This window comes from Lotus japonicus, chromosome 5, assembly GCF_012489685.1.
Source record: "Lotus japonicus ecotype B-129 chromosome 5, LjGifu_v1.2".
NCBI lineage: Eukaryota > Viridiplantae > Streptophyta > Magnoliopsida > Fabales > Fabaceae > Lotus > Lotus japonicus.
Genome location: NC_080045.1, coordinates 56,256,185 through 56,275,177, shown reverse-complemented (window position 1 = coordinate 56,275,177; position 18,993 = coordinate 56,256,185). Strand labels below are relative to the sequence as shown.

At 35.1% G+C, this 18,993-nt stretch overlaps 3 protein-coding genes across 4 annotated transcripts; 2 read left to right on the top strand and 1 right to left on the bottom strand.

The window, feature by feature from the left end:
* Nucleotides 1-2,448: 2,448 nt before the first annotated feature.
* On the top strand, nucleotides 2,449-4,499 carry LOC130721465 (peroxidase 6-like). The gene is made up of 2 exons (XM_057572262.1): nucleotides 2,449-3,280; nucleotides 3,941-4,499. The coding sequence occupies exons 1-2, from the start codon at nucleotides 2,591-2,593 to the stop codon at nucleotides 4,247-4,249; spliced, it is 999 nt and encodes a 332-aa protein (XP_057428245.1). The 5' UTR covers nucleotides 2,449-2,590; the 3' UTR covers nucleotides 4,250-4,499.
* Nucleotides 4,500-9,075: 4,576 nt separating this feature from the next.
* On the top strand, nucleotides 9,076-10,147 carry LOC130716859 (putative glycine-rich cell wall structural protein 1). Its single transcript, XM_057566880.1, has one exon. It carries the CDS (start codon nucleotides 9,253-9,255, stop codon nucleotides 9,847-9,849), a length of 597 nt encoding a protein of 198 aa, XP_057422863.1. The 5' UTR covers nucleotides 9,076-9,252; the 3' UTR covers nucleotides 9,850-10,147.
* Nucleotides 10,148-10,813: 666 nt separating this feature from the next.
* Nucleotides 10,814-17,676, bottom strand: LOC130716858 (protein BTR1). 2 transcript variants are annotated; one of them, XM_057566877.1, is made up of 8 exons: nucleotides 17,199-17,676; nucleotides 15,415-15,653; nucleotides 15,229-15,335; nucleotides 14,704-14,897; nucleotides 13,932-14,059; nucleotides 11,468-11,563; nucleotides 11,323-11,384; nucleotides 10,814-11,234 (listed from the first exon to the last, which is right to left on the bottom strand). In XM_057566877.1, the coding sequence occupies exons 1-8, from the start codon at nucleotides 17,284-17,286 to the stop codon at nucleotides 11,138-11,140; spliced, it is 1,011 nt and encodes a 336-aa protein (XP_057422860.1). In that variant the 5' UTR covers nucleotides 17,287-17,676; the 3' UTR covers nucleotides 10,814-11,137. The 2 variants fall into 2 exon arrangements, with proteins under 2 accessions (XP_057422860.1, XP_057422862.1); XM_057566879.1 differs by having other exon boundaries at nucleotides 13,932-14,041.
* Nucleotides 17,677-18,993: the final 1,317 nt, after the last annotated feature.

Here is an 18,993-nt window from a genome sequence, read left to right as displayed (position 1 = left end):
CCATTTCAGCTAGCTTATAGCTTATTTGATTAGCTTAAAGCTTATTTGACTAGCTTAAAAGCTCTATAAAAGTGTTTGGTAAAGGAGCTTATTTCAGTAGCTTAAAGCTTTAAGTTATAAGCTATCTGAGGTAGCTTATAGCTTATTGAATTTATTGTCATTTTTATCCTTATTATTTTATTAAAATTTCACATATAGGTATTATTGTTAAAATAAAATAAGTAAAAATTAATATTATATTTTTAAGATGATTTTTTTTGTTCCTTCGGAAAACCTATTTTTAAGATGATAAATAAATTTTGATCAAAAAAAAAAGATGATAAATAAATTGAGTCAAATTAAAATATTTAAAGTTATAATAATTTTAATATTAATATCCTATAGGTATTAATGTGAAAATAAAGTAATGTTAAATATAAAAATAATTATACAAGTATGTCATTTTATGTCATTTTACAATTTCAGCTTGTTCAACAGCTAGTTTTACCAAACACTTTTGTTACAATTACGTAGCTTTTCGGCTTTCAGCTAGCTTATCAACTTTCAGCTATGAGTTAGTTTTTCAACTATCAGCTAGTTTTTCAGCTAAACGTGTCAAACATAGTCATAGTTTATGATAGCAATCGCCTAAAATAAAGAGAGGATAAAGTAATTTTTTGGTTACAAGAGGATAAAGTAATTTATCTATATAATTGCTTTCAAAAAAGAAATATCTATATAATTAAAGTAAAAAAAATGAAATATACGTTTAAAAAATACAAAAATATATGTAATCTATATTTACGCGCACACTATAGAATATAATTTGTATGCATTCAGCTTGTCACATGTATATATTTTATTTCCTAGAACCTTACAAAAATTTAGTAAAAATTTCAATTGATTGGTCACCGGTCTTTAGAGCAAATAGAAGAAGTTTTGATAGTGTAATAAAGAATCTTTTATCTAATAAAATTACAACAAATTTCTATATGTCTCGTTCTTTCGTAAAAAACGGATTAGAAAAAAGATGTAAAGTTAAGTGGTTGTAACATACTAACTCCATAAGACCAATCGCGCAAAAGTTAAACTCTTCAAGTAAGTGCTTCAACCACAAGAGCTCACATGTTGCATGTGACATGACATGATACTCAACTGCAAGGCTTGATCTAGCAACAACACTTTGCTTCTTGTTCTTCTAGGAGATGAGATTTCTACATATAATGTGCATCTAAATAATAATACTAGTATGTGCTATATCAATATCAACAAGTCATTTTCCAGATAACCCTTTTATGTATCGAATGATTCGAACAACAATCTCCCAATGACTTCAACTTTTCTATTTGTATCTTAACTAACTAATTATTATTTTTAAATAAAATTAAAACTAAAATTGAGATATGAGTCGGACAAATTGGGTGTTGTTAGTTGAAAGAAATTGTCATTGTTTTTTTGTGAAATTTCAAAGAAATCTTGAAACAACTCAATGAAATTTATACTTTTCCCAATCTTAATATGATTTATTAAATGTTTCGATTCATATAATATCATCTTCTCTTTCATTTGATTTCAACCTAATTTCTCTTTTTAATTCCCTCCTCTTTTACTATCATATCACATATCATTTTTTTTTCTCTCATATTTCTATCTCTCGTGGGTGAAAATGAAGTGTCAACCAAACTTTTATCGAAGAACTCGGTCATCGGTAATTTTTTTGTTATGGAAAAGTTATCAACACAATGACCAAAACTACCGTAATTTGAAATTACTAGCATCATACGGACGAACTTAACGGTCGGTAACTTGACTTTCTTTTCAAATTCTAGTCATTAGTTATCAACATGTCACACTTCATTAGTTATCAACATGTCACACTGTCAAATGGAACAAAAACTTTTTTGGTACACAAATGAAATAAGACTTCATTATTACTGTCATCATATATAAAAGCTCAAATTAAATCATGTTTTAATCTTCATCTCATATAAAAAAGCATATATAAATATTTTATGAATTACTATTATACATTTGATCTACTCATTAGGAAATTTCAATGCCCTCCTCATATAATAAATATCCCTCCTCATTGTTGGGATTTTTTGGACAAGCGCATTCTACGTTCAATAACCAGGTTGTAATAATAAACACCAAGACAAACCAGAAATTCCCCTGAATTCATGACACTCACTCTTCCCTGTTTCAACAATGAATCCTTGCCTTCATGATTTCAATTTGAGCTTGAGATTCCAAAAATAGCATGCAAAAGAACTCCATTGACCAAGCAAAAGAGAAAAGAACCAAATTGAACATGCAAAAATAGCACACACCATAAAACCAACCAATGAATTGAAATTTGAAGTCACAAAAACATAACAAAAAAAGCTCCTTAAACCCCTCCCTTCCACACCATTTCCTCCCATTTTCCCTCCAAACTTAGCAATCTTCTTATGCATTCCCCTCTTATCCATCCCAAAGGTGTTCTCATTTTCTTTCCAAAGCCAACCCAAGAGAGGAAGATCATAAACAGGTCTCTTCTTCCCTCTTGACCCTTCTCTTTGTGAGAGTAGTGAGTCATTTTTTTCTATTTTCCTTCCCTTCAATTTCCATCATGGCTTCCCCTTTCCCTTTACCAATCCTCTTCCTCCTCTTCCTCTCCATCCCTTTCTCCTCCGCCAAGCTCAACGTGGACTACTACAAGAAAACATGCCCTGACTTCAACAGAATCGTCACTGAACAAGTCTTCAACAAACAAAGCACCAGCCCCACCACCGCCCCTGGCATCCTCCGCCTCTTCTTCCATGACTGTATCTCCGGCGGCTGTGACGCTTCCCTTCTCGTCACCTCCACCGCCTACAACCCCCATGCAGAGAGAGACTCTGAGTCTAACCTCTCCCTCTCCGGTGACGCCTTCGACATTATCCAGAAAATCAAGAATGCTCTGGAGCTAGCATGCCCTGGTGTTGTGTCCTGCTCTGACATTATAGCTCAGGCCACAAGGGACCTTGTGAAAATGGTGGGTGGACCCTATTACAATGTGAGGCTTGGGAGGAAGGATAGCCTTATCTCTGATGGTTCAAGAATTGAATCAAATCTTCCAAACCAGTACATGAACATGGATCAGATCATCGAAAAGTTCACCTCAAAGGGTTTGACTATCAAAGAGATGGTGGCTCTCACTGGTGCACACACCATTGGTTTCACTCACTGCAAGGAATTCAGCAACAGGATCTTCAACTTCAGCAAGACCACTGAGGTTGACCCTACCATGCACCCAAAGCTTGCTGCAGGGTTGAGGAAGGTAAATTGAGACTAAATTGCTACATATTATTGTGGATTGAAATTTTCCAGTGTCTCATTTCTCGTCCCATCGATAAAATTGTGTGTCATGTCAATTAGAAAAGGTTATGTCAAATTGTCAATTGAAAAAAGTTAATGAATACAATTATTATAACCTCACATGGATGACTTTTAAATGACATGACACAATTTTACTGGCGTTACAAATAATAAGACATGAAATAGATAAAAATGTAGACTCTATCACCTAATAAGTTTCCAATAATTATGCTAATTAATGGAAATTACCAATAACTAAGGTAAAATATCTCAGATACAAGTTATAGTTATGTCATGAACTAATTGTACAAGAAACTTAAGTTGTTGGGTATATTTCATCTATAATGTGAATAAATTCAAATTTTTTTATTAGAAACGAACTTTAAATCATTTGGTTACAGAGACATTAATAGAATAAATTATCTCAAAAGCTTAATTATTGAATAAATGAGACATGAGAGATTTACATTATATTTCTAACATGATAATAAATAAGCTAGCACACAAATACAGATAATCAGTATCTAATCCCAATATAGGAAGAAACTAGGAAACAAATAATAGGACAATAGAAAACAAATCATACAAAATATACACAATGATATCCTCTATGGTATTGCAGATTTGCCAGAATTACACCCATGACCCTACAATGGCAGCATTCAATGATGTGAGGTCACCAGGGAAATTCGACAATGCATTCTTCCAGAATGTGCTCAAAGGGGTGGTGCTAATGTCCTCTGATGCTATTCTTGCTTCGGACCCAAGGACAAGGCCAATTGTGGAGCTCTATGCAAAAGATGAGCAAGCATTCTTCCATGACTTTGCAAAAGCAATGGAGAAGCTTTCTGTGCATGGTGTGAAGACTGGGAAGAAAGGAGAAGTGAGGAGTAGGTGTGACCAGTTCAACCACATTCCTGCTTCTGCATAGAGGACAAATTGATAATTAATAATATTAAAAGAAAAAATTCAGTGAACTTTCCTTTATTTGAATTCTTGTAATGTTGGTTTCCTTTTGATGTTTTTGTTTTCTGGAGAAGAAGAAAAGGAGAAAGTTTTATAGGGCTTGTGAGGGAAAATGCAGTTTTACCCCCCATTCAAAAATTTGTGCTCTGGTGTTCCTATTAATTTGTTGATGGATAAACTATATATATGCAATAAGTGTCTCATTGGAAAGTTCAGCACCTTGTATTTAGATATTGTTTGTGTATATTACCACACCTCTTGTAGTTTTTATATGCTGCATGGGAGGAAGAAGAGTAAAATAAACAATTTACATTGTGCTGATCTGATATTGTCCAAACTCAGATTGAAGGAATAGCCAGAGTAACATATTTTCAACAAGAAATTAATGACATATTCTTAAACATGCTATGTGGTAAATATATTGGTAAGTTCTGTGGTACCCATAAATTTTTCTGGGTGTGATACCCACAATAAGTTATTTAATAGATTATTACTATGTTGTTCAACGTAAATTTTACATTTTCAAATTTTATTTTACTTTTCAATTAACTTCATTCCATAGAATTCACTTTTTAATGAAAAATGGACGAGTAGTGAAGATGAACAATGGTGGCACCGATGCGCGTCAAATGACCATATTTGACGGAATAACAAAGGTTAAAAAACACAACAAACAAATTTCACGTCTTTAACAATGGAATACTACATTACTATGATATAATAAAATCGAACTTTTAACGGATATATAATTTTTTACGACTAATTTAACTCATTTTGGGTACCACGCCTTGAATTGAGTCAAGGTACCACAGCATGCACCAAATATATTTTAATGAAGATTGAGATTAATAATGTTTACTCATTGAAGATTGTCAAACTCTTCCAATTCGATCTATAATCTCAAGATCTCACACAATATGAAAGTAGTAAAAGGAATTAGGATTGATTGTGAGCAACATGGTGATGTACAACACATTTTATCCTATGATCTCTAATTAGTTAATTAATGTAACAGTTAGCAATTCTAGAATTAAAATTACAAAATTGTATCACTTTTTACATACATTACTAGCTATAATACCGTTGCCAAAAATCAAAGAAGGGCTTTCTTATCAACCAACAAAAGAAAAATTAATGACATATATAGTGTTCTTCCTATATACCTCTTGCACCACCTGCCTCTTTTTCCTTTTTCACCTTCATTTTCTTTCTGCATGCCTCATACATTTCTAGCCAATGTTTTTCAGGCTAGAGCATCACGGAATAAAAAAAAGGAAGATAAAATTTAGGAATATCATTAAAAGGCAATTAAACCACCAAGGTGAAATATGATTTAATTTTTTTAAAGAGAACGTGAAAAAATCTACGTGGACACCATCAGCTGACTAGGTTTGTCACTCGATCGTTAACTGGTCAAAATTAATGACACATAGACAAAATGGCTTAACTTAATTAGAAAAATTCCCAGGGATAACATTTTAGAGATATTTTTCAAGAACCTAATTCAATTTCAAGGAATTCAAACATATTTAAGCCTAAACTTATTCATACAAGAATTGGGTGAAATAAACTACACTCGGAAGTTGGAAATTAGTCGAGTTTCTAGTCATCCTACGTAGGACTGATTAGGGGTGTAGTTCTTAAGCTTGAAAGGCTTACAAAATTTTCTGTATGTGTTTTTTTTATAGGCAAATGTATGTTAGTGATTAGTAATGTTAGTAAATTAGTCATTTTTCAGGGTTCGAATCATGTACTATTCACTTTTTATCTTACTCAACTTTTATGTCTCCTAACTCTTACCACTTGAGTTAACCGTCGGAGACGTATGTGTATATATCATCTTGGTGACAGAGTAGATAGTATTCAAAATCCTTGCCTCATGAAGCTATCTTTTATTTTATTTTTTTAAATTAAGATATTGCTTAGTTATATATATATATGTTACCATGATAAGCTCTAAATTATGAGGTGAATCAATCAGACTCCAGTCAGCTAAATGATAAAATTAAGATTTGAAGTACCCATAAAGCATGATTTAAGGCAAAAAACTAAGGTTAATTTAGTTCAAAACTTATGTGTATGAATTCTAATCCAAATTTAAGATCACACTCACATTCTTCAGTGAGAGATAGACAGGTGTACGCGTACCACTAAGCATTAGGCACCGCATTTAATGGTTTCTTCCCCCCACTTTAGCATAGACACCTACAAATACCAAGCAAAATTAAGTGGTGCATGCTTCTTAAGTTTAATCATTATTTTTTGTTTAGTTTGCCAATTGAATGGATCTTCTAGTTGATAGACATGACCACAATAAGCAAGATATATAGTATTAGTTAATTATTACTTATTAGTGTTAAGAACGTATTAGACATTCACGTTTATCTCAAATTAAACCATATGTATATAATATATAGAGAGAATATATAATTAAGAGTAAAGTACACTCACCCCTCTTAAGGTTTGTTAGAATTACACTCCACCCCATTCTTATCTAAAATCTACATCCCACCCCATTTTATATAGAGGCAAATTTAGTGACGAAAAATATTTTTCATTAATAATTAGTTATTATTTAAATTGTTAATCAATAATTTCAAAAAAAAATCAATATAATCCAATAAATTTAAAAATGAAAACATCACAATCCTCCTCATTCTCTCAATCGCGTTTTTCCTCCGTAAATTCATAATGCAAATTATTCAATAGCACACCTGCCCGATTTACAAACCATATCTCGAACATAGTGAAACATGCTTGTGTTTTCATATTTGGTAATAATTCAATTTTAATCAAAATAATCTCTTTATACCTCCAATTTTCAAAATTGGGTTGTAGGCCAAAAAAGCAACATAAATGGGTGAAGAAAATAGAGAAACAAAATTATGAAAATATGAAGTGGATCTGAGGTTATTAGAGCCCAACGAGGTGGTGGAGCATCGTTTTTAACAAAATCCAACAATATCTAAGACCAACAGAGCGTTCGCTCACAACTTAAAGGGGTGAAATTCACAAGAAGTAGTTGAACAAGTGGCTTTAGGGATGTGCGATTCACGTTCTGGGGTTCAGGTCGCAACAAAACTTTGAGGCATGAAGGTACCATGGGGTTTCACATTGTGGGACAGTGGAGCCGTGTTAAAGGGAGTAAAGGCTTGGTGGTGGCCGTTTGTGGTGAGAAATATGATTTGGAAATAGATGGGACGTGGACTTAACAGACAGAGTGGATGGTTTTTTTAAATTTAATTCAGTAAAATTATTTTCATAAATTAATGTATGATAGTGTATATGCATTAAATTTATTTAAATTTTTACTAATTAGTAATTAGTTTTTAGTAGTGACGAATTTGTTTTCGTCACTAAAATTTATCTTTATAAAAAATGGGGTGGAGTGTAGATTTTTAAAAAGAATGGGGTGGAGTGTCATTCTTGCAAATCTTGAGGGGGGTGAGTGTATTTTACTCTATAATTAACTAATTATATATAGGAAAGTGACAATGGTCCAGAACTGATCCCATTTATATGAGGTCATTGATATGAGTTCAAATTCTATAATGAATAATGATTGAGGACATAGTGCGATACAGGAAGTAAGTGAAGCTATATATGTTTTATAGTGCCATTTGTCACTCTATAAGAAAGAAGAAAAAATCACCCACTGAAAGATTGTGGGTTTGTGGAGGTGAGGAATATTTCGTTCTTGGGTTGTTGGGTGTGGGTGTGTTTGTGGTGCATAAACTTTTTGTTCAATTTTTTTAAAATGTTGTGGCCAAATTAAAGTAGGCTTATTTGATCAGGCATGCAGATCTAGAGGCCTATAAGGGACTTAATTAAAGACTTGAACTTCCATTGTTTTCCATTGATTTTCTATGCAATTTGGATCATCATGTGAAATGCTACTGTTTTCTTTAAATGACATACTCGAACCTACTCATTGCAATTGATTTTTTTTTTTTAAGTTAACTCACTACATTTTTTCAGATATAAGAAAAATTGTGTCTTTGGGTCATATTGTTTTAACATTGACAATTTTTTTAGGTAATATGTTACAATATAGTACTATGTAAGGAGTGCTACTAACACACTTTTTAAACACATAATAATTGGTTTTTTATTTTAAAGCTCAAGACATTTTTCATCTCTTAAGATATATATTGACTTTTCAAAAAATAAATAAATCATACTCAATGTGTTCAAGTATGTCTATTTAAAAACTGTGTGGCTAGCATATTTATTACTATGTACATGCTCATACATTAATCATTACACATGGTCGTCTTCATATGTGAACAAATTGACAAAATGGGGACGCAGATGATTGGCTCTGTATACCATTTTTCAGATAATTTTAAAAAATGAAAGTTTAAGTCAAAAGTGGATGAAACGTTAGTTTTGGTATTTGTAGTTATTCACCTCGTCTCTTAACTAAAAAGTTGGGAATTCGATGCTTACCATATAACTTAATGAAGCACATTTCATTGTCGGTCTACTTAATGTAATGAGAGCACCTGCAACGAGAAAATTAACCACTGTTGTAGGTAATAGATACAATAGTCTAATTAAAATGGATGTTTGGTAAGAAAGTGTTTATGATCAAAGGAATTGCAAAAGCTGAAAAGGACTAAAGGTAAGAGATTCCACTAACACTACCCTGGTCTCCACCACTAACAAAATCCCCCCAAACACGTTCCTCCAAAATTATCATGATATGATATAATCTAGTTCCTTGTAAAATAGGTGTATCAAAAGGAACCTACTAGAACAAGCTTTACAACGTGTATAAATAGGGTCCCTTACCCCTCACTTTTTTTGCATCCCAGAACAAGAAGCAGTACTCCAATACATTTTCTTGCTATTGTTTGCCATTGTTAGTGTGTGTTTTCTTATACAGAAATCATACTCATATCATCACATTCTCATTTTCAGAACTTCTGTTATTATCATCACGTATTGAATTTGTGGCGGTGTAAGATGGCCAGCTCCAAGGTTATAGGAGCTGTTTTCATTGTTTTCCTCATTGTGGACATTGCCTTTGCTGTTAGGGTGCCAGATAAGTTACTTGGTGGAAGAGGTGGTGGAGGTGGTGGTGGTGAAGGAGGTGGTGGTGGTGGCGGCGGTGGTCTTGGTGGACGTGGTTATGGGTATGGTTCAGGGTCTGGTGGGGGTGAAGGGTATGGTGGTGGAGCCATAGGAGGTGGAGGTGGTGGTGGTAGAGGAGGTGGTGGAGGAGGTGGTGGTGGGAATGGTGGTTCAGGGTATGGCTCTGGGTCAGGGTATGGCTCTGGGTCAGGATACGGGTCTGGTGGTGGGAAAGGAGGAGGTGGAGGTGGTGGGGGTGGCAGAGGTGGAGGAGGTGGTGGAGGTTCTGGGGGTTCCGGCTATGGTTCTGGTTCTGGCTATGGTGAAGGAGGTGGCTATGGTGAAGGAGGAGGAATTGGTGGTGGTGGTGGCGGCGGTGGAGGAGGTGGTGGTGGAGGTGGCGGTGGTGGTGGTAATGGAGGGTCTGGTTATGGCAGTGGGTCTGGCTATGGTTCAGGATCCGGGTCTGGATGGGGAGGAAATCATTGAGTTCCCTTAAACGTATGAAGAGTTGTTTATTATTTTAATATTCAATCTTATTTCGATCGATATATGATGTATTCAAAATAAAGCAGTGTGATCCTTCCTGCATATATGGTGGTTTTATAGTTAGTATTGTGGTTACTATATAGGTGTTACAGTGTATGATATAATGATAATCATTGCATGTGATATTGTTATCAAGCTTCACATTAATTAATATATAAAAGAACATTGGTTTGGAGGAGTACCCTACTGGTTTGGTGGGAATACTTTCCTCTGATTTGAGTAGTTCTCATTAATGAAAGTTCCATCTTTCTGTCAAAAAGAACATTGGTGTATGATAATCATTGTTTTTCCCTATATAACACTTCTTCCTCTTTTTGAAGAAAATTCTTGTCTTATTTTTCTTGAAGTCAACGTATAACACTGGTGTTCAATTGATCAGGACATGGAATGATGCAAAGAATATTTACAAATTGCATATGCTTGCATATTCAATTATTGTCTTTTTCCTTTTATTTAGTCTTCTGCAGAAAAATGTAAACCGTGTTGCTACATTGTTTATTTGTTTAAAAGATTTAACTGAATTAAAATAAGAAAACATTGAGAAAATTACTTCTCTTAATCAAATTGTACTAACATAAAAGGTTGTAAATTCAAGGTACTATACATCAAAATTAAACACATCTGACTAAATGGTACAAACTTCGTACAACACTTGATGTGAAAAGCATTTCAATGTTAACTATGATGGCTTTGAAAGGGAATGTTTGACAAATCCTTATCACAGTCATATCAAACATACTAAACACATATATATCTTGACATTGAAAAGCGAGGACTCACGCACAATATTGATAATGTAATCAATCACCGACGATGGCAAACATAAAATAACATATACACGTGCTGTTGAGACGCACCGAAAAAAATGACGTTGTTAGAGGAGCAGTTATACTAAACACAAAGATAGCAAGGACCGTGGTGTATATGATATTAGCAACTGTTGACTTACAACAAAAGAATTTAAGTTCTAGAATACTACACTTGGAAAAGCACAAATGCCATTTCCAATCGCTTTTGTCTTTCCAAGGGGTTCGTGAAGAAATCTATAAGACCGTTCTCAATTCAAAGAAAAAAGAAAAAAAACCTCTCCCACTACAATGAAAATCTCCAAAAGTTTACCATATGAATATAAATTTACGTAGACAAATCCCAAAAAATTCAGCAAATGTATAAGCAATTAGCAAACAGGTTCATCAAGCATTGAACAGTAGACAAGTCAACCTGCAAACTACTCGACCACTCTCTCAGTAGCATAAGCAACCTTCTGCACAATCATGGATTCAGCTGTACGAATTGCTCTCTGCGATCCTGTTATGGTAACTTTCCTGTATAATGAGGAAATACAACACTTGTAAAACACTAAAGGTAAGAGAAATTATGTGAAGACGCAAAATCTCGAGCTAAAATTCCTACCTATCAGTTGTTCCAGATATGTAATCGCCTCTATCTGATATCTTTATCTTTGCCCCACTAATCTGAAAAGGCAAAGGTTAATCGAGTTAGTTTGTTGAATAAGTATTCACATTATACCATGTAATACTGTTAGGCAACAGCAAACCTGACTAATATCCATTATATTCTTTCCACCACGACCAACAACCAACCCTACATGGTCATCTGCAACGCCAATGGTCAGTGAGTTACTCCGCTCCTCCTGGAAAACAACACAAGAATACTTCTTATAGAGCAATATTACAATTACATAAGGATGCAAGGATTTAAACAGAGAAGATGAGTAGTTTTTTCGCATTCACTGAATTCACCAATCAGGCAATCACCATTAATAATTGGCATCTCATGATAGCATGTTGAATTTGGCATGATTGAGAAAAAGAATTGTATGCAAGGAAAGTGAGCCAAATATAATGACAGATCCCTAAATTTGAAACTCAAGTATTTTTCTCATTCAACAAAAAAAAGAAGGCTTAAATGCACTTTTGGACCCTGATGTTTTAACTTTTTGCAATTGTCAACCCTTATCTTTTTTTTCTACGAATGGGAACCCTATTCTTTCAAAACGCTGCACCGTTTACCCTTCCGTCCAAATCCGTCAAAAACTTGACGGAACACGCTGATATGGCCTTCCACGTGGATAAAAGGGGGATTTAAAAAAAATGGCTTAAATGCACTTTTGGACCCTCAAGTTTACATTTTTTGCGATTGTTGACCCTGATCTTATTTTTAGTTTGAATGGAGACCCTAATCTTTCAAAACGTTGCATCGTTTACCCTTCCGTCGGAAGGCCAGGTAAGTGGGTTCCGTCAAGTTTTTGACGGATTTGGACGGAAGGGTAAACGGTGCAACATTTTGAAAGATTAGGGTCTCCATTCGTAGAAAAATAAGATCAGGGTCAACAATCGCAAAAAATATAAACTTGGGGGTCCAAAAGTGCATTTAAGCCAAAAAAGAATCACACTCTAGTTATCATGTTTCCAATTTCAAGACTCACGTATATTAACATTTCCATATATTTGTAAAATCTTACACCACCTCCCCAACATAACCCCAAGCAAACCAAACAGGTACTCATCATGATTTGAAATGTTGGACTAACCTATTCAACGAATTGGACTGACAATTCATCCTAAATATGGACAAAGTTAGCCTTTAAACCATCTGAAGCTAGATTCAAAGTACAAACATTTAATATCACACCATGGTTACACCAATTTTTTTTTTTTTAACTCAGCTCTTTACCATAAGTTTGCGTTATTGCATAGTCAGTGAATAAATTATTGTAAATTTTTTTTATAACATTGTATGAATATGCAAAGATTGATGTTTGATAGTAGAAATCCTAAACCATCATATCTAAGCTTATTTCCTTCCAGTAATAAAAAAGTTAGCACCCACTCATGTCAGCAAACAGGGGTGATAACCAAGCATTGTTCACCTAAAATGCAAACAGCAGCCTATTTGGTTAGTTAGCTACAGTCAAAATAAATCACCCGCTGAAGTTCCGTAAGCAAACACAGGAAAAGCAGTTTATTTCAAATGCCACATTTTATTGTTTAGAACCATTCATATGTTACAAGATTTCTTTCACATTACAAAAAAAAATGCAATGACATAAAACAACCTGCTCTTAGTCTGCAACTACAGTCACAAAGATATATTCATGAAGTAGCAATGACTAGGGTACAGCTTTTTACTCCCTATTTGATTAGAAATGAGTGCATGTCTACAGAATCACCAAAAATCATAGTATTCAAACACTATTCCCATAAAACTGCATTACAAGCTGATAAACTAGATCTCAAGGCTATGCATTACTTCACGCTAAAGATGCATATGTCATAAGTGAATTTCATTCCTTTACAATGTTAATATCCATAGTAGACTCCTTTCAAAAAAATATTCATAGTAGAAGATACACAAGGTTGAGGACTATGGTTCCTATTCTGCAAGGTTGTCTCAAATCTTAATCCATTTGAACAATGAGTGCCCATTTGAATAAGTATTCACACACTAGGGGAAGTCAACTATATGAATTATAGTCATAGACAGACATCAGTGGAATCTGTTTTATCAAAAGACTTTCTCATAACCATGTTTTCAGTAAAACCATTTAGAACAAGGTCTTCATTAACTCCACTTAAAGTGTTCTCAGGTCTTCCACTAACCCTTTAATTGAACTATCTTGGATCTGATCCACTTTTTCCACTTAAGCCTCCATTAGTCTTCAATTCAAATGACCAAACCACCTTAGATGACTTTCCATCATATACTCGATAATAGGTGTAACTCTAACCTCCTCCCATATATATTCATTGCTAATTTTATCTTTTCTTGTACATCTATTCATTCAACTTAGTGTACGAATTAGGAAAAATTATGCATGATCCCATTGAGTATGAAGATAGGAACTGGAATTTCACGAGTAACAAAGGAACTGGTATCTATCATGCAAATTAGAAGATATGGAAATTTATTATCTTCCTTTTATTATGAGTGTGTCTGAGATCTTGGAAACTTGCAAATTAGAAATGATTAACAAGATAAATTAATGGAATGAGAAGAACCTTGCTGTTCTGAAACTTTCCTCCAGCGCCATTAGATCTGTAATTCATTGCATTGTATGCCGGTGGTGCAACAGGTGGAACCACATATGTATATGGAACACCAGGATAACCTGGCGACATGTAAACACCTAAAAGGTACGTTAACAAAAAGTTATACTTATAGCATGAAACTCACCAATAATGATTCATCATGAAACATGCTACTTTTACAGGACAAAGCATATTGTATCTGGATTACTGTCACTTCTGTTGTATTTAAAATAAAAGTAAAGAATATCTCAAAAAATGAGCTTGTTAGAAGTATGCTATCTACTGTTGTATTTGTATTGTTAGAGAATTAGAGACAACCATGGTTGTACATTGTTGCTCTATTTCAAATATGTTACTCTTAGAAAAGTAAATTAGTTTTAGGCCTCTACCCAATAGGTTAAGCACTTAGATTGTGATTGTGATACAAACTAAACCCAACAGTAAATGGCATGTATGGAATTGGCAGAAAAGAAATGGATAATGCTGTGTGTATTATTTGTGAATAAGGAAACTACTCGGTAGAAAAGGTTTCTACTGCCCAGAGCACAGCTCCTATGGGGAACTATTTCTCTCCACCCAAAACTAACATTCTCAATTGCAGATTTCAAAAAGAATCATGATGTTTCCAGGATATGAAAAGGGAGAATGGATAAGAGACAGCAAAGAGAAATAATAGACTATGAATAGTGAGGATCCTCAGCTAACTTGGAAACAATTATGAGGATATGAAAATGGCACTAACCAGGATATGAAAATGGAGAATTCATGGACTGTGAATAGTGAGGATCCTCAGCTAACTTGGAAACAATTAGATCAATTGCACGCATCTGCTCATCAAGAGTTCCTGTCAGTGTCACTAGCCTATCATTCTGTCCATAGTAATTGTTATCTTGAGGAGATATCTTAATGCTAGCCTGAGATTCTTCAATGAATGACCTGATCAAAAGCAAAGAATGCATAAGCCAAGTTTTTTATCCCTATCTCCAAATAATGTAAGAGCATATAGAAAGAATTCTGCAATGAAAAATAATAGTTGACCTAACAATAACACTCTTTTTTAGCTGGAGGGACAGCAAAGAGAAACAATAGTTCTAACACCAAAGAACCAGCACCCATTGATACAAGAAATAACCTCTTGAAATCAAGACATATTATCATAACAGAAATTAAAAGGCATGAGTATTAAAAACCACTCTGACCAGTACATGTTTTATAAACATGGCAAACAAGTAGGCCCTACAGTAATGACAGAGCAAAGGAATAGTACCTAATAGTAGCACCTCCCTTGCCAATTATTCCACCACAAGAACCGTTAGGAACAATAAGCCTCGCTTTTGTTTTTGGCTCAGCATCATTCTCATCCTCACTCTGAAGCTGATTACAGAAGGCAAATCAACCTTAGAAGCATGCATTTTCTTCCAATAACTGATTAAATCAAGATCATGGAGATTACCTCACTGAGCAACTTAGAAAGAATAAGCTCCACAGCTCTTAGTATTTCGTTAATTGAACCAGATACCATGATAATCCTATCAGTAGTTCCAGGAAAGAATTCATGATTGCGTGACAACTGAATTCGTGCTCCAGACTGTGACTGAAAATCAGTAATAGTTGAACCACCCTTTCCAATAACAGAACCCGCTGCAGAGTTTGATACGAGAAACCGAACATATGTGGGCTTTTCCACGAATTCTGAAAGAAGTAAACATTATGTAAAAATAATAACAAAAGAATCCATTAACACTTTATGTATATACAAATCAAAGTATAACTAATGCAATTGGGGGAAAATTAATATACAGATACTAGAAGATAAAAATAAAACACAAGACGCGGTAGCACTAAAGTTTCAATCACGTGGGATCAAATCATCAAATGTCAAAATGTCAGAACAGAAATCAATAACATAACAAAGCTTACAAGAAGCCCCCGTAATACTGGTATATTTGAAGTAAAATAAGAGGTAGCAACAATTTGAACTTCGTAATTTTACATAAGCACTCTTATCATTACATTTTTCCAGGAATAACATACTTTTTTGTACACATCAAACAAAACAAATGAAAAGTCCATAAAAGGTTAGTACTTAGTAACCATTTGAATTTTGCAATTTCACAGCCATTCTATAACATAATTCTTTTCCAGATTTTATATTCAAAGAACAATTTTCCTCACCTTACGAAACCAACTATGCATCCTTTGAACCACCACTACGAAAAGAAATGATAGTTCCAACTATTATAATAAACGCATAAAAATAAGCACACATGGCATTTCTTTTATGGAAAACATAAAAATAAGAGAAAGAAAGCAAGTTTTCACTCCATCATACATGAACAATAACCTCGGAAACCAGTGTTCCTAGGTTTAAACCAAAACTGCTTTAGCTTGAAAAACCAAAGACAAACTCACCCTGAATTTTCCACCCCCAATTCTACAAGGCTGCGGAACTGAATCTTAGAAACTTATCAATTCAAATGCAACAGTCAAAGCGAAATTCCAGTTGTATGATAAAGCCCACACATTCTAATTGGTAATAGGGCGTAGCAGAATCATAGTTATCCATAGCGCACGATAGCGCCGTCACGTAGCGTAGCGGACCCCTGCCGCGACGGGATCCCGGCGGCCAATAGCGGCCTTCCCTTGTATGGGATTTCATTTTTGGGGTTCATCCGCGACAGGCCGCGATCCGCGATTGACTACTATGAGTAGAATACGACCTGAGTTCATCGGAAACTGAATCAACTCCAACATTTCTCAAAATATTCTCTAAAAATCCATTTGCTTCTAAGAAATGAAAAGAAAATGTATATTTTCCTTCACATGGAGTAAATCCATGAGTGCCTAATTTTCCTTCTAGGTTTTCGGTTTGGTTTAACATTTTCCTTCAGCGTCGCAGTGCATCTAAGAAATCAACAATTGAAGAAAATTCTAAATCAGAAACAGATAACTTGACTCCAAAATCGTAAGGCTAATCATTCAATTACCAAAACAGAAAAAAGCAAAATCACATCCTCGCATGACAAAATAAAATCGAAATCTAATTCAGAAACAGCATTGAACGTGTGATAGGAACAATTAGGGTTAGGAATGAAGACGTTGACCGTGCACAATAACAGCAACAACAACAACAACAACAACGACGATGACGACGAGAAATGAGTGACCGTCCTACATTATACAGTGAAGAGCAGAGAGAAAGCAGATCAGATAGATCAGATCCGGTAGGTTGGTTACCTGGAGAAGAGGGATCTGGAGGAGGTGAAGCAGGGTGTTTCCTCGGTCCCTCCGGTGAAGATACGTAGGAAGATTCCGTCGACTCCATGGTTCTTCTTCTTCTTCTTCAGCAACAACAGCAACAGCGAAGGCAACAAACTCTTTCTCCGGTGAATTCCGAGATAGAGAGAGAGGTGACAATGGCGTGAGGAGAGAGAGGAGAAGAAACGGTTTTAGAGAGAGAGAGAGTGGAGGGAGGAGCGGAGAGGAGAGAGAGAGTGAGGTGAGGGTGAGGGTGAGGGTGAGGGTGTGGTGTGTGGAGGCGGAGATGAGAGAAGAGGAAGAAGGGTGGGTGGGTGCTGCAGTTTGTTTCTTCTGCTGCTGCTACTACATATCCAACAACGTCACGTTTGTTTTGTTTGGGTTTTGGAATTACACTCACTCTCTCTCTCTCTCTCTCTCTTTTGTTATTTCTTCCTCTGCGGTGCGTGATGTGTCAATCTGTGTGCGTTTCTTGTGAGCTAGTGTGTGTCACTTGGTGTCTCCACGACTCCATGAAGCTATGTTTGGATTGACGTAACATAATGAAGCGGAGCGGAAGGTGAATTTTACAATTAAGCACCTCACATGTGGTGCACCGGGACAACAACTTATCATATTCGTTGGATATATTTTTATTTTAATCAATGGTGACGATTCATCGATGACAACCTGTTAAGCATGTTTTGTGTCCCGTAAAAAAAAAAACATGTTTTGTGAGAGTACTAGTTGAGTATCTGAAACCACTTTATGATAATTCGTTTATGGTCCTCAAACAATATGAATTTGAGTGATTGAGTTTTCGTCCATAACAAACTCAGGTCGCACCCTCTTTAACATCCATGGCTCCCGCCATCTACCATCATCGTCGTTTAAGCCCACAACCACCGCGAGCAGAACCTTTTACTTTGGTGAACCCTTTTGTCACCATGTCCAAGCCCCTGCACTTAGAACCACAACCCAACAATAAACCAAACAGCCCCATCATCAACCGAAGTCTAAAACACCTAGATGTGGTATTTTCTTTGTGTAAAAGATGGCTCTCCAAAGTCCAAGCCATCCATTGGCATTATACCTCCTCGGTTTCGAAAGTAGACCGCATTAGCATACTCCTCATCTGCTGACACACATTCCACCTTGATTGCATCAATGTTTAGCTTCATTCCCATGCTATTTATTTGCCTCTTTTTTCGTGGAGGAGTGCTTTGCTTTGTGTCCCCCCTTCACTCCTCTCATGGCGATGATTGAATGAAGCATGACTTTTGAGAGGATGGTGATTCGACCCTACAACAACAATCTCAAAGAGTGAGTTCCTGAGTAAAAGGTTGTTAAAAGAGTTGAAAGGGGTGATATTTTTTTAAATGAGTGAATAAGTGACATGTCACAATATTTAAGTCATTAATATCAACTAACGTTTAGTCAATGCCACCTCATATTTGTATGCTATTAGTAATTAGATGGAACTTTGATGAAATAATCTGATTTCAACACGTCAAAAAATTCTAAAACTAATTTTGGTACTATTTTAAATTAGAAGGAGTCTTAATCAAATGATCATGCTAATGAGATGCCAAAAGTGCACCATAGAACAAGTGAATTTTACTAATGTATATACTTTTGCAAATCATTCTGAATGAGACTATGTTCGGAAATGTGTATGATTTAAACATCCTGACTCTGACTTGCAACTTGTAAGAAGGTTATATTAGTATACATGATGAAAGTCTATTTGGTCTCAATTACATTTCACACACACCAAGTCATCGTGAATTTGTGA